Genomic DNA, 15,487 nt, shown 5'->3' with positions numbered 1-15,487 from the left:
CAATATACCCATCTGCTGATGGATGCTTCCCGCTGGGTAATGTGATATGTCACAAAGCTCAAATCATCTCAAACTGGTTTCTTGAAGATGGCAATGACTTCATTGTGCTCAAATGGCCTCCACAGTCACCAGATCTCAATCCAATAGAGCAGCTTTGGGATGTGATGGAGTGGGAGATTTGTATCATGGATGTGCAGCCAACCAATCTGCAGCAACTGTGTGGGGCTATCACATCTCTGTAGAATATTTCCAGCACATTGTTGAATCTGTCCCAGTGAAGAATGGATGCATTTATAAAGGCAAACTGGCCTTCCCACTACTAATAAGGTGTACCTAATGAAGTGGCTGAGGTTGGACCCTATTACTATGTGGGTTTTATATTTAGAGTCCAGAATTTGTAACTGCACAGACTTTTATTTCTCTTCTGGGTTCAATTTCAAGTCAGATAAAAAGTTTAGTGAATAAAATTTTATTCTAATAAGAATAAAAGTCAGACTGTGACTTAACAGTCTGCAAGCTGTTCGATTTTTTGCAACGTCAGTTAATGGCTTCAGACCAAAGAAGACAAATTGACAGCTTGTTTTAATCACATTCACTCACATTTTGTTTGGCACTGTTGACTAATCAATCCAGAGAAAAGTTCACGCAGCTCGTTGCCTGTAATAGTCAGCATGGGAGGTAAGAGCAGACACGAAGCTGGTGTCTTTGTTCCTTGTAAAAAATGAATAAATAAAAATTACATTTGAAAACTTGCCACCCTGTCCTAGTTATATTGCAGACATGACTAGGGAAACTAAACATGAGAGAAACTTTTTTCAGAATGCAATCGCTGTACAACAAGCTATGAACTGATGCACAATATTTAATGCACAGTCTACCATAATACACTAGCTGCAGCAGCATAGGCGATTACAGGCTGTGGCTCTCATCAGCAATTTCGCTGCTTGTGATGTAGACTTCATACATCTTTTAGCCAGTTGTTAACTCACAATGAAGGAGTTTCATTATCAGTCGGCCATTAGAGTGCCTTACAACCGGATAAGTGTTGGTTTGATTGCAAAGGCATTCAGTAGGGACAAGATAAGTGCTTAGCGTGACTAAGAGAGTACAAATTGGCACAGAGAGCTCTCTTGGAAAGGGAGGGATGGATGGGTGGAGGCACAGAGAGGTGGAGGGACGGGGTAAAAATAAACTGGGGCTGACAGAAAAGGAAGGAGACCCTTTGAAACTGATGATTTAGCAGACAGCCTTTTCTTTTCAGGAAGACTATGCAGAGAGCCAGAAAGCATGAAAAATGTAGTCAAAGAGACAGGTACATAAATAAAGCCATCTTCCCCTGCAGTCCGTGGAGACGCACAGTTCGATTGGTTTGCATACTTTTGCTGTCATGCGGGAACCATGTGATCTCAGTTTCTGTGATGTTTTTCTTGGTCTTTATCCCTGAAAAATTGATGTTTCGTCTTCAGGGCAATGTAAATATATTGTTTGATGCCATGAAATGAGATGCACTGTTTTTAGAATTACTGTTTAATTAAGTAAACAAAGAAAATAAAAGTTTTACTTTATTCTCTGAAATAAAAGTATTATGTTTGTAGAGTCCTATGCTTTGTTGGGAGCTCGGTGTTAAATACACTGGCAGTTTTGTTGTTAGCGGGATCTCTGAGGGAGGGAGAGTGTATGCTGCACAGGATAGAGGAAGGGAGAGGAAACCACTAGATTGTAAAGGACTTCCATTTCCTAAAGCAAGCACCCTCCCTCTCACTGTCTCTGTGTCTCCAGTAGAATCCCCCCCTCCCTTAAAATTCAGTCTGCCTGTGCCTCTCGCTTGCCCTCTGTTCCCATCTCACTGCAACCCCCAAATTCCTCCATTGCTTCGTCTCTTTCTTTGAGTTCCTTGTGTTTCCTTGTGTACTCGGGCCATTAGAATATGCTAACCAAGGCCAGGAGCTCAGGAGATTGGATTGAATCTAGTGGTGTTTGTGTGTTCATGCTCATATTTATCTGTCCTTCCATCGGTGTCTATGAATCATTTGTGCATGTTTGTGTGCACTTTATCACTTTTTGTATTATCACAAGTGGAATATTTGTTGGAGTGACCACAGAGGAGAGGGTCAAGTGCACAAACATGAATGATTAAATGTTTTAGATTTTCAATTTTTGTTATGTAGACTTATAACATGTGTTCAATCACATTCACATTTTGTTTGAATAGAAAGCACACAGTCTTTCAGTTAAGATTTGGCATCTCAGGACATAGTAAAAATAACATGGTCCTTACACCCTGTAATTATTTAACAAAAACCTAAACCAAAATGCTGCTTTCATTAAGAGAAACTAAGACTAAACAATCATTTGGAATTGATCATGTGATCATCAGTAAGTGAGAGCACACCTATAAAAGTAGTTTGCTGGTCTGGAGCATTCAGATCTGTATGTGTGTGTGTGTGTGTGCGTGTGCGCGTGCGTGCGTGCGCAGTGCCAGCAATCTGGGAATTATCCAGACAATTTGACATCCATTAATCTTCAGTGAGAAAAATTTACAAGTGGAAAATATTCAACAGAGTCACCAATCTTCCTAGGAGTGGACCTGCCGAATGCACCCCTATTCACCTCAGACTGTGCAATTCTGATAGAAACTGCAAAAAACCCAAGAGCTGCATCTCAGTCTCTACAGGCCTCAGTTAGCATGTTAAAGTCAAAGTGGAGACCTTTGGCCATAATAATTTGTTTGGGCAAAAATCAAGAACATCATATGACTACTAACGCCTCATACCAGCTGTCAAGCACAGTGGTGGTGATTTGGGTTTGTTTTGCAGCCACTGTGTCAACCATAAACATTTGTATAACAAAATATTCAAGATATTAATGTGAGGTCAAATGTCCAACAGCTTAAGCTTGTTCCAAATTGGGTCATACAAAAGACACCAACAAATCTACAACAGAATATCTGAAAAAGAAAAGGTTTTTCCGTGGAGAAGTGGAAGTCCAGACCTCAACCTGAAACTGTATTCCTCCAGAAATATGCAAGAGACTAGTACAGAAAAGGATTACTTCAAGTTAGTCAAGTAACTGTTATTCTACCAGAGTCATTTTTACTTAGGTTATTACTTAGGTAACAACACAGTTTAATATGTTAAACCTGCTATGTAAAAACCTTAGAATTGAGATGCTCTTTTTGGGGGGTGGGGGGGGGGGTACTTTCTTTTTACCATGACTGTATTGTATGATTTACAAATTACAAAGTGGACAGAAGTTTGTTGTATTCACCAGCAGAACTGTCCATCAGCTTGAAAGGCAGGCATATGCTCGTCAATTCAACAAGCGTCCAGGCTTCTGAAGTGTCCTTGAGGAAGACAATGAATCCCTACCAGCTTCTAGGGTGCACTCTGTCACTGATACTTGACCTCAGACCTCGCTGGAGAGAAGGCCAAATAGATGTTCAGAAAACAGAACTCTCCTTGAGTGATGAATAGATTCAAAACAAATGGCACATTCTCTTCAAGGCTGATGTTTTGTCAAACCTAACCAGTCAGTGAGATGAGCACTTTGAGGAAAAAAAAAAACTGTCTCCATCATTCTTGCTTAAAGGAGAGTGAATGGTGCCAGGGCTGAGCAACACACACCTGTGCTAGGAGAATAAAATGCACACTAATTCCCTGAGGTCTTTAGATGTAAGGACCAACTTAAATGTGCAAGGCAGAGCAAGATTACACGCCAACAGCTACAACTCAGTATTTTATTTACAGAGCGCGTACAAGGCTCCTGAGACACACTCTTGTGCTACTTTAGCACAAGAACGTGTTGGATATGAGCCTCTGATCAGTAAGTCACTGTAAACAGAACGGCTTCAAGGAGTGACTGTTGGTTACATTACAGATCAGTCTGGTAAATATGATTACACCCAAGTTGCTTTCTTTTAACTCTGTTTAATGTTACTACCATAACTTTACTTAATATACTAGTTCATAATACAGATTATATATAAAAGATAATATATAGGTTAAGAAATCAAATGTAAATCATCATATTAATGCAAGAAACAGGAATTAGATGTAATCATTAACACCAGCTTAATTGGCACTAAAAACACAATTTTTCTTATGTATGATAACTTATTCTTTTTTCTCAGTTTTTCACAGGGTTTGCTGCAATGATTCTGTAAATTATGTGACACAAATAGTAACATTTTTTTTTTAATATATTATCGCAGATGGGTCCAAAAGGCTTTTAAGACCACACTTTACTAATAGTGGGTTTTTATATAGATCTGGTATACTGTGGAGCTACCTGCTGCTGTGATAATAGACAAACCTAATGAATTTCATTTTTAATTATTACACAAATGAGATTTTTTTTTAAAAAGATCTCGATAACTGCGCTACAATAAATGAATTCAATTTGAAGGAGTCGTGTTTCCATGATTTTATCAGGCCTCGATATGCGTGAGTGTTCAGGCAGGTGTTTGTCTTTCTGGACACATTTTGTCAGCACAAAAGCATCACAGTCATGGACGTGCGGTTAACGTCACAGTGAAGGCTTAAAGTAAAGATGTTGTATAATAACTCACTGGTGTTCAGATCTAAGTTAATCAGAAAACTAGTGAGTGAAATCATTTTACACACAGCTCTGATTTACAAATGTTGTCATTTCTGCCCATTGAAGCTCCAGTTATATCAACACAGCTGTGCTATGCTGATGACGCTGAAGATGTGCTGTCGAACAAAGGGTCTCAGATTTGGATTAGTGGTGACTGACTTAACCAGTTTCACATCTGCTTTGGGTTTCCTCCCCCCACTAATTAAATGGACACTCCAAAATTAAGCAGCACCCATTATAGTTAGTGTGAGAACTGATATGGAACTTTTCAACATTCCCTGGAATAAAATGAAAGCATCCCTAATGCACAGCTGACAAATACTGTGTGCGCAATCTCAATTAGTGGAACTGTTTCAGAGTGGCACTAATTAAATAAATATAGATTTAAAAAGCAGTCAGTACTGCTGTAGGTAGCGTGGATATTTGCATGCTTGCATATATTGTGTATCCATCTGTGTTTGCCACAGAGGCTAATGTGTGCACATCACGTGTGTGTTCCACAGGAAGAACTTGAATGTGTGTTTGTGTAACCCTATTTAGGCTAAATTATGAGTTTCTCATTAGCAACAGTATAAATATTTGTGTGTGCAGTGCAGATCTTGCTGTGAAAGCAGCTTGCTGCCTTTGAACAATAAAATATCATCTGCTTATCAGCAAAATGGAGCGCATTTCCAAACCCTGGAACAGACAGACAGACAACAACAGATGTTAGGGATGAGGCGTATGCGTGTTTCCAGCGTTCTTATCATGTTTACACTTAGGATTGTGGTAAGTGAGGCTTTTGACATGTGGATCATTTAACTGTGTTAACATGCAGCCCACTCCATACCACAGCTGGAATTTCAAGGCTTTTGTGCTTTTTTTTTTTTCCCCCCCCTTTTCCCCCCCTCTTCATGCATGTTTCATACAGATATACAGTCAAAATCACTCACACAAGCATTTTACAGTTTTCTTCACATATGCCTCACGCAATTGCATCCAAGCTGTCTGACACACTGCAGACAGAAGTCTTTCTTTCCTTTTCCATTTTTTTTTTTTTTTTTTTGACATCTCACTTAACTCGGCCCCATACCCAGTAAAAGAAAATTAGATTATTTTGTGTGCTCCTTCATTAGTCAATCTAGATTCACAGAGCTTCAAATTAAATGGATATCATTGTACATTTTACTTTTAACTTATTAATTTGACTTGAGCAAAGGTAACTTCAGCTGTTGCAAATGCTGCAGTAATTGTATGTTGCATGAGTTTTTGTCTTTTATATATACTGCAGAGACATTCAACACTGATCATTACTTAAGAATATATGTATGTATCTCTAGTGTTTTGTTTGAGAAGTCAGATACAATACAATGGAAGTAATTAGAAATACCAGCTTTTTTTAAAGATAATTCTGATTTCTGAATCATGGGGTTACTTAACCTTTTCTTATTTCTTATTCTATTCTTTCTTTCTTATTCTATATGTTAAATTTGACCTTTTAAATACAGTTTTTCTTTTTTGTTTTTTTGCATATTCAAATTTCCTTTCTGAGAAATGTAACTGACAGCATACACATACAATACACTTTTCTTCAATGTAGAATTTTACTTTCATTATAAAAAATTATTAAACCTGACAATTTCTCCCAAACTGCAGTAAGTTACAGGATCCTCTCTCAACTGAAAATGTAGTAACTGTACACCCAATGTTGCTTGGCATATTTTAGCTTATCAAACAAAAACTGATGCAACAGATTTTATATAACATAACAAATGTCAGTTATTTGCTGGACAGTAGCTTTTTGGTTGATTTTTCATTTATAACCTGTGATCTATAATCTACTTCATAGTCAGTAACAACCCTTGTTGCACATTGTTTTTGATTTCTTTTCTGTGAGTTTCAATATTGACTTTTAGGGGCAGGGGAAAATCTATTAATTATCAAGCTATTTTGCATGGCAATACAGTGTAAATACCAGGAGACAAATAAATTTCTGTTAAATATGAATTTCTGTCTACATAGACAACAACAGATATGCGATTCTCATTCTCAGTTTATCACAGGTAATTGATATATTATCAGAAACCCATTGCATTTTTTTTGCCAACTTGACCCCATTCAATTACAGACTGATATCAGACCCATAGCAGACTGTCTGTCTTATGGCAACGTATAAGGCGTGCTTTTAAAACAGTGTTGGTTCAGTGCTTGACAATCTAAAATGAGACAAACTGAAATGAGATCTTTATCTTCTTGGATAAAACAGATACTAACAAAGTTAAACTTTGGGGCACTGTGATAAACGTATGATACTATAATACTCAGCATATCAAGAACTGTTAAAAATCACAATAACATTGGATTGTGAGTGAAGTATTGCAGTAAGGTATCGTGAGATGCCCGGTGCTTCCCTCCTTTGAGGTGGATCAGCTAAACCTAAGTGACACTGGGTCATATAACAGGACAGTGGCAAATGTACAACAGAATGACTGAAAAAGAAAAGAGCCGAGGTGATGCAATGGCCTAGTCAAAGTCCAGACCTCAGCCTGGTTGAAATGCTGTGGCAGGACCTTAAAACAGTTGTGGACCACAGTGAAATGAAAGACACTGTAAAGAACACTGGACCAAAATTCCTCCACAGAGATGTGAGAGACTGATGGTGATATAGAAACTGTTTGCTTCAAATTGTTGCTGTGAAAGGTACTGAAGAACTTGGTTTTTCACAGACCTGCACAGAGCGCTGTTGAAGTTTTCTTTTTCACATAACTAATCTACAGAGACTGTACAGTGAGCAGCTTTTAGTAGTGTATTTCAGTGCTGTGTTGCACTGAAATACACTAAAAATCATTACAAAAACATGGATCATAAACATGGTATAGTTATTGTTGTATCACCAGTTTTCTTCTGTGCAAAAATGCATTCAAAGGGAGAACTAGCAGCTTTCATTAAATACGTGACCTGACTATATTTCGACATATTTATTGCATTAATGCAATGAAAACACAGCCTCAGGTCTGTGATAGAAATCAGTAGTGAGCTTCCTCAGCACTATTCAGAACTTTACCCATTCCTGATTATTTTTTTATCATTTTTTTCTTTCCTCCTTACCATCCTCCATCTTCCTGACACTTTCTGCATCTGTGTTACTTCTGTTGTGTGTACAGGGTATGGTTTTGTGGACTTCGACAGCCCTGCAGCAGCTCAGAAGGCTGTGGCCTCGCTCAAAGCCAGCGGAGTCCAGGCACAGATGGCAAAGGTAAGCTCCGTCACACGCTCCAGTCTGTGGTCTGATTAACTTGGCGGTGTTGGTGTTGATGAGGTGGTGTTGTAACTCCTGAAGAAAACGGATTATAATAGATGGTGAGATTACTTTTTTAATAGCTTGCGATGACATAAATGAGATGATCAAAACTTTTGCCGTGACCGCTTGGTTTACACGCGAGTAATACTTTTGGGTTGACTCGAGACTGACAGGTGCAGGTTTGCTTGAGTCGGTTTGAGATTACTGATCGAATTAGTCCTGGAGTTAATTTTTTCATGGCAAGCAAACAAAATGACGCAGATTAAGGCTTGACTGCCTTCCTACATTCCCACAATCTTTCTTTGCTTTTTGGTCTTATGTGGCCCTTTAGTAATGCTCTGTTTTATTTTCAAAAACGTGTGTGAAAGACAGATGAGATTAGAGAAAGTGGGTGTTTGTTAAATTTATATCCTTATGTTAGTATATCTTATAAGACTGCATAGTAGCAGGGAACACGCCTATCTTTCTTTTCTCTTAAGGAAAGCATGCAGGTTAATCTGCAGTGTGCGCATGTGTGCATGTTAGAGGACAACAATGCTGTGACGAAACTTGGACCTAACCAGCACAATCACATTATCCTGCCTGAGAGAAAGACAGAGAGACAGTGAATAGCCTGTCTTGTTTTCAGATTCATTAAAGCTGTATTGCTGCATACTTCCTTTTCTAAATGAGAGAGGAGTGCAATTAAAAATAGGCCAGTCTTCAGGCACCAAGAGCATCCCATTGAATTAAACAGCAGCAAGCCTTTGAGCCACCTTTGCCTTGCTCTTCTATTAAACCTCTTTTCATTAGACTTCCATCTCTTATTTTGTTCGTAACGGCTTAGGGGTGGTGGGTGGGGGGGGTATTGGGATAGGGAGGAGCAGGGTTGATGTGTTTAGCTGTTATAGAGGGGAGAACCCTCGACTCCTTGGAGATTGAGTTCTCTGGAGGGATGGAACGGAGGGCAAAGAGTCCATTTCAAATGAAATTACAGACTTCTTCCAGTTTCATGAACTAATTATGCAGAAGAGCTGCTGACGTCCCACATAACTTTCCCAGATCAGTGAGCAGTAAATAAATCTTACAGTCTTAAAACACTGATGGAGGATGTTCCATCTCAAGCCTAACCTTGAACATTTTGTAAGTTGAGCAACTTTTTTTTTTAAATTAGAGAGACTGACAATTGAAAACTTATAGCAGTACAATGAGATTTTGTGTAGGCTAGCTGAGACGGTAAGCTTTGATGTTGCGTCTAATCTGCAAGATAGTTGAGTCTTTCAAACAAAGTGAAGGGCGGAGAGAGAGAGAGAGATGATCAGCTTGTTTTAAAGAGGGATGAAACATCTAAGACAAATATTACCTATTTTGGGGTTTCGGGATGTTTGGATAGCGTCACTACTGAGCCAGTGCTGGCCTTAAATGTCATAGCATCCAATCTGCAAAGATAAATCTAGCCAAGCATGCCATATGCATATTACGTTTAAATATCTGAAAACATATTCTGTGTTGAAAGCAATTGTTCAGATAAATAAAGGCAGGCTTATAATCCCATATTGAGAACATAAATGGTGTGGGATATTTCATGATGCTCCCTGAAGCTCTTTACGTACATTTTTCCTACTTGTATCAAAGTCTCATAGTGTTGATCTATGCAGCCTATACAGTATAAAAATTATATCTCACAACTTTATATTCTTATTTTATAGTTACTCCCAGCTACCAGGAAGCACAGAGGCTTACTATATTCTGATACAGTAAAAAGCATGAGATCTACTGCCTTTTAAAACTGATTGGAAGAGACTTGAACATAGTAACTGGGGATAGAATAGGTTTTGAGAGGAAGTACTATATCATTGACCTTGTTTGGAAGGATGAATAAAAAAAAATGAATCTGTAGAGACAAGAAGAGCATGGAAATTGCTTATCTGTGGATCTGGTTCTTAAAATATCTTTTCTCTTTTCCTTTCTTTATATTAAAAAAAAGGAAAAGGCAAACATGATTGTGAATCTACAGATCCCAGGATCTAGGTTTTGCTTAACTTCCTCTGCAACGGTATAAATAGTTAAAAGTTGTGTTGTATAAAAAACCACTTTTAAGAGCCATTGTTGGACAAATAAATCTACACGGGAGACGAGATGATATGTCATAGATGTAAGCATTTGTGCCTACAGGAGCTCAGAAGAGAAATGGACTACACCACATAATGCTTATAGCCATCCCTAGTGTTATCTGCGTGTTTGTTTAAATGCCGAACCAGCAGTTTGGTCAGTCAAGACAACGAATCAGAAATGTCAGACAGGTTTATACACATGACAGACGACAGAAACGAATGAATGGGCAGCAGGAAAACCAAACACGGGAACCATCATGCTGCATGTCAGATAATTTAAGAGATGTAGGGGGCTTGTGCTGAGAGGTTGCATTTAGGGCAAGACGCTGGAAATAGCTTAAAATAGAGCTGGAAGCAGCAGTATATGTCACAGTGTAAGCAGTCCGTGTTAGCCATGATTACAGTAACTTCCTGACATCACTCATGAATTAATTAGAGCACAGTTGAAGCAAGATTAGACTGCTAGTGTGTATATAACTGGATTTACTGCGAGAAACCTTTATCCATTAAACCCTGCAGCTTGCACTGACATCTTCTTTTGTAGCAGGTGCATGTTTTGGTTGTGAAATAAATGAGACGAGAAGAAAACACAGCAAGCCAAGATGAGAGAAGAGACAAGAAACTGTGTGTATGTGCGTGTGTCCTATACTCACTTCCTCAGTCTTCTTGGTAATTACTGTTGACCTGAAAGATGATTACTTCTACAGCTGTACTCCCTCAAGCTCTCGCCAGCTCACTCACAGTTAGTTTTTCTGTCTCCCAGCCTCATTCTTGCTTTCTTTTTGTAAGAGTATCTGTAGGTTGAATCCCCCTAACATTATTACACAGAGTACAGCGAATGATTTAAATTCTAGCTCTGATTTTTAACCAATATGTGAATCGGTGCTTCTCTGCATTTTATGCACTACAAAATGTTTTGTGAAAAGCATGTGTAGCCCTGTAAGAACATTCAGCAATGTGAAAGTATTGAATATTAACATTCATATCAGGGCATTATTTTATTTTGCAAACACAAAATCACCTAAGCCCGTGTGTGTGTGTGTGTGTGTGTGTGTGCGCGCGTGTGTGTGTGCGCGTGGGTGGGTATATAATAACAGTTACACAGGGCCAAGGTCACTATGCTAATTAGAGAGATGGTACTACTGGCAGTGACACTTCACACCTCCCTCCCTTATTCTCTCCCTTCTTTCTTCTCCCCTCCACTTTGTCCTTGGCACCTCCTGTCTTTGTATTCACTTCTCTCTCTCTCTTTTTTAACCCCCAATCCCACCATTTAATCCTATTTTAGGGGTTGGTTTAGTTGCTCCCCCCACGCGCGCGCGCGCGCGCACACACACACACACACACACACACACACACACACGCCCCCTCCCCATTTCCTCTGTTGTACATTCCCCCCAAACTGTGTGTGTATGTGTGCAGCAGGTGCTGCAATGCCTCCTCCAGAGTCGTTAGTTACAGGGTTGAGAAAGGACAGTGTGTGAAGGGTAGAAAGAAAACGGGCACTCGTAAAGTTAACGACACTGGTTGACTGTCATTTATCTGCCTCTTTTTTTTTTCTTTTTCTTTCTTTCATTCTTTCTTACCTTTCTTCCTTCGCTCCCCCGGACTTTATTTACTGATATAAACGGTGTGTGCAAGCTTTCTTGCATGTGTACTGCTTTTATGTGGCTGTCTGTGTGTGTCTGACAGCTGAGGTTAGTGATGGGAAGAGGTGGCCAGCAGGACCAACTGAGACATAAAATAAAGATGAACCAGACAAAAACACATACACAGGAAGACAAGAGCATTTCTTTTTTCCCCCCACTCTGCTTCCTGCTTGTCTATCACTCTGTTACCCGTTTGTTTCTAACCTGTTTGTTTTTTTCCTCTTCTTTTTTTTCTTTCAGCCATTTGTTTGAGTGTATTTTTTATTTTGTCAGCCAGATATACAGTAATACACCTGAATACTTTCACCAGCCAGCACATATAATGTAAATGTTGGTGTTATTCTGCTTTGTAAAGAGCAGCCTGTGACTGAAAAGCCGAGTTTTAAATTGAAAACCCTGGGCTAGGTGATAATGGTAATGTTCCTTTCTTCTGTTGTAAAATCTGAAGTGACCCATCTCTTTAGAGGACTCTTCTTTTTATAAACTATGTAGATTATTTTTGAATACACAGCTATGACAAAGAAGGTTGTCTCTGTGCAGTTAAACAAAATGTATTTGGATTCTCTATTTGTGTTCAGAGATATCAACTATAATATTTCTATATTCTTTAAAAAAAAACATGCCATCAACTTGCATTGCAAGTTGCTCAGATCTGAGTGGTTAAGGATGTTATAAAGCTGAATTTACTGTCTTTTTGTTAGACCTGACAGCCCCTAGCCAAACAATAGCAGGAAGAGGACATTCAGGAGGAGGACAGAAAGGAAAATAGGAATGGGAGGGATCCTAGTGAGTGAAACCCAATCGAATTAAATGTAATCTGGCCTGAATGTGCACAACCATCAGCTGCTTTCCAATCATATTAACCCTGCATTACCATCCCTTGGCTTTGTGTGTGCGCGTGTATGTGCATGTGTCTTTTTATGTTAGTGTGCGTAGAGGGTGATGGGAGAGAGATGTAGGAGTTAAGTGGATAAGTGAGAAAACAAAAGAAAGAGATGGACTGGATGGGGGAGAGAGCGTGAGAGGCAGGGAGACTGAGAGGAAAATGAAGATGAATATAGGTGTTTGGGTGATTAATGCGCCGCTGTTGCATTGCTAATGAAAAAATATTTCTCATCATTACAGTAATCATGATAATTCCTAGTGACACACAACAGTTTCTTCATTTTACTGCTTTACTAAGTTGTGTATTATGCCATCAAAAAAGATTACTTACACAACAGTAAATGTTAGAGTACTGAAAACAGAACTGAAGTCTTTTAGTATATGAGCATAAAGAGTACACGAGAACACGTATACTGTTTTTGGTAGAGACCTTTATAAATCTGTATAATGTCAACGTTCTAGTTGAATAACAAAAATGGTAAACATTGAAGATGTTAATAAAACATAAGTGACTCATTATCCGTTCGTGACATTTTTTTTCTCCCTCCTCAGTGTACAGTACCGCTAAAGGATAGATTGCAAGAACCTGAGGTTATTGAGCTTATGCAATATGCAGCCGCGAAGAGCATTCTTTCGAAAGGCCCTGGCTCATAAATGCTTCATTAACAAAAGTAATATCAGTAAAATGCTTGCCTTTTTTGAGATGGCAGAGCAGGCAATAAAAACAGAGGATACTTTTTTCTTTTGTGGCAAACTTGTTGCTGCTTATGTTACACTGTTGAAATGATGGGCCAACTCATCTCCCGTGCAACATATTTATTTTTACAGAAAACTGTAAAAACAGAGAAATAAGGCAATCAGTTATCTTTGGCGCGCAGGCCGTACGCTGCCTCTTCATCACTGACACTACTTCTTCTACTGTAGCCGACATTACTTTATACAAGTACTTATACAATTTCACATTCACATGCACCACCTTTGTAAACTGGTTAAATCACACAAATACATTTTACTATGCACATGAACAACATAGTGAACTCTCATTACAGTTTTATCTTGTTTTTACTACTGTTTTAATCTATTTATGAACCTGTCTTCTTAACTGTATTTAATAAACTAGATCTCTTTCAAATAAATGTTGTTCTTAACATATTTCTACAGCATTCACTCTTCATGAACTAAACATAAAGCAATTCACACTTTCTCTTATTGTGCAAAATATATATCTTGTGGCTTTAACCCAAAAATACACCTGCACCGAGCTCACAGAGTTTCGGTACAGTCTAACACTTTGATCGGCACAGGCTAACAACTGGACCAACTTGGAAATTAGCTCTTTAGCTTAACATTCGCCACAAACAAGACATTTATCATTAATCGCCACTGCTGTCTGTCACTTTTATAACATCTGTTTATATTATCAACCACCCAGCTTACCTGTAAAAACAGAGAAATAAGGCAATCAGTTATCTTTGGCGCGCAGGCCGTACGCTGCCTCTTCATCACTGACACTACTTCTTCTACTGTAGCGTCAGCTACCGATGCGTACAGGACCGAGCGCCCTCTGCTGGCGGAACTTATACAACAGTAAAACTTACATTGCAGTGGCCTTACTAAAAGAAAATGTCTCTGAGCATCAAATAAAATGGGGGGCTACTATTTTCATGTCTCTGTCTTTAACATAGTGCCACACTCTCCCCCACAAAATTAAATGTCACCTGACATTTCTGTGTGCATCATCTATTCAACCATAGTTTTAACACACTCCCACAGCCCATGGTCTCCAGAAGCCATTACAGTCAATAACCTGAGCCATAGTCACTGTACAGTTCCTCTGAACCAAAGTTGGCTGACCTAAAGTGTCATAGCTCAGTACCGTTGGTTGCTGTCTTTGTCTTTGAGGCCGCTGCCTCACAGAGTCAGTCTCACCACCAGTTGCAGCTAGAATGTCAGTCATAGCATCACCACTCAATGGCCTGTCATTGTCAGAGTCAGGGCCTTGGATCTGCCCAGGCCCAGTCTCTTCAGTTTGTAGTGGCAAATCCTCTTCGCTCTGTAGTGGCAAATCCTCTTCGCTCTGTAGTGGCAAATCCTCTTCGCTCTGTAGTGGCAAATCCTCTTCTTGACAGTGGAGACTCAGATGAGGCTGGAAGGACTCTGCCAAAGGGTTAAGCGGAGTCTGCCTCTGTCGTCTCCCTGGAACCGGCCTGAGGTACCACTGGAAGGTGCCACTGTCGTCATCATCCGATGTGTCGCCATTCCCTGGCTGCTGCTGTCTACGCGGAGGTCTGAACTTCTTCCTTGTCACAGTCGGAGAGTCTTTTTGGGGCTGAACAGTCTGTGTTGATGGCTTCTCACTTGGTAGGAAGTCACAGGGCAGTAGGAGATTTCTGTGCACCACTTTATCTCTGCCTTGGCCATTTTCAGGGCTGATGACATACACTGGACTGTCATCTGCTTTCCTCTCCTTCACTTTGTAGACTTGGTTTTCCCAAAAGGACTGGATCTTCGCGGGACCACCACGAGGAGTGAGATTTCGGAGGAGCACTCTATCCCCAGGCTGAAGATCTCTCCCTTTAACTTTCTTGTCGTAGTACGCTTTGCCTCGAGCAGCTTCCTTGGTAGCAGTTTGAGAAGCCACTGTGTACGCCTCCTGCATTCTCTTTTTCCAGCAGCTAACATAGTCATCATAGTCCACATGAGCTTCATCCCTTTTTAGGTTGAAGAGCAAGTCGATGGGCAGGCGTGGGGAACGTCCGAAGATGAGGTAATATGGGGCGTAGCCTGTTGCCTCATTCTTCGTACAGTTGTACGCGTGGACGACTTTAGCTAGCGACTCTTTCCAATCATCCTTCTCCTTGTCCTCCAGAGTCCGCAACATGGACAGCAGGGTGCGGTTGAATCTCTCCACCTGTCCATTACCCTGTGGGTGGTAGGGTGTCGTGTGGGAGCCCTGGATACCAGAGAGTTCTTTCAGTCTTGCC

At 39.8% G+C, this 15,487-nt stretch overlaps 1 protein-coding gene across 2 annotated transcripts in view; it reads left to right on the top strand.

The window, feature by feature from the left end:
• LOC146698199 (RNA-binding motif, single-stranded-interacting protein 3-like) overlaps positions 1–15,487 on the top strand; it is a 133,943-nt gene that overhangs the window by 53,997 nt on the left and 64,459 nt on the right. For both annotated transcript variants that reach the window (XM_085473226.1, XM_085473227.1), the window contains exon 4: positions 7,740–7,831. In XM_085473226.1, coding sequence (XP_085329352.1) covers positions 7,740–7,831 — 92 coding nt within the window. The remainder of the gene's footprint in view (positions 1–7,739; positions 7,832–15,487) is intronic.

The sequence above is a fragment of the Copadichromis virginalis genome, linkage group LG11 (genome assembly GCF_057382275.1).
Source record: "Copadichromis virginalis isolate Kocher_CV1m ecotype Utaka linkage group LG11, C_Virginalis_male_GT1.1, whole genome shotgun sequence".
NCBI classification, from domain to species: Eukaryota; Metazoa; Chordata; class Actinopteri; order Cichliformes; family Cichlidae; genus Copadichromis; species Copadichromis virginalis.
This window is presented reverse-complemented; position numbering and strand designations above follow the sequence as displayed.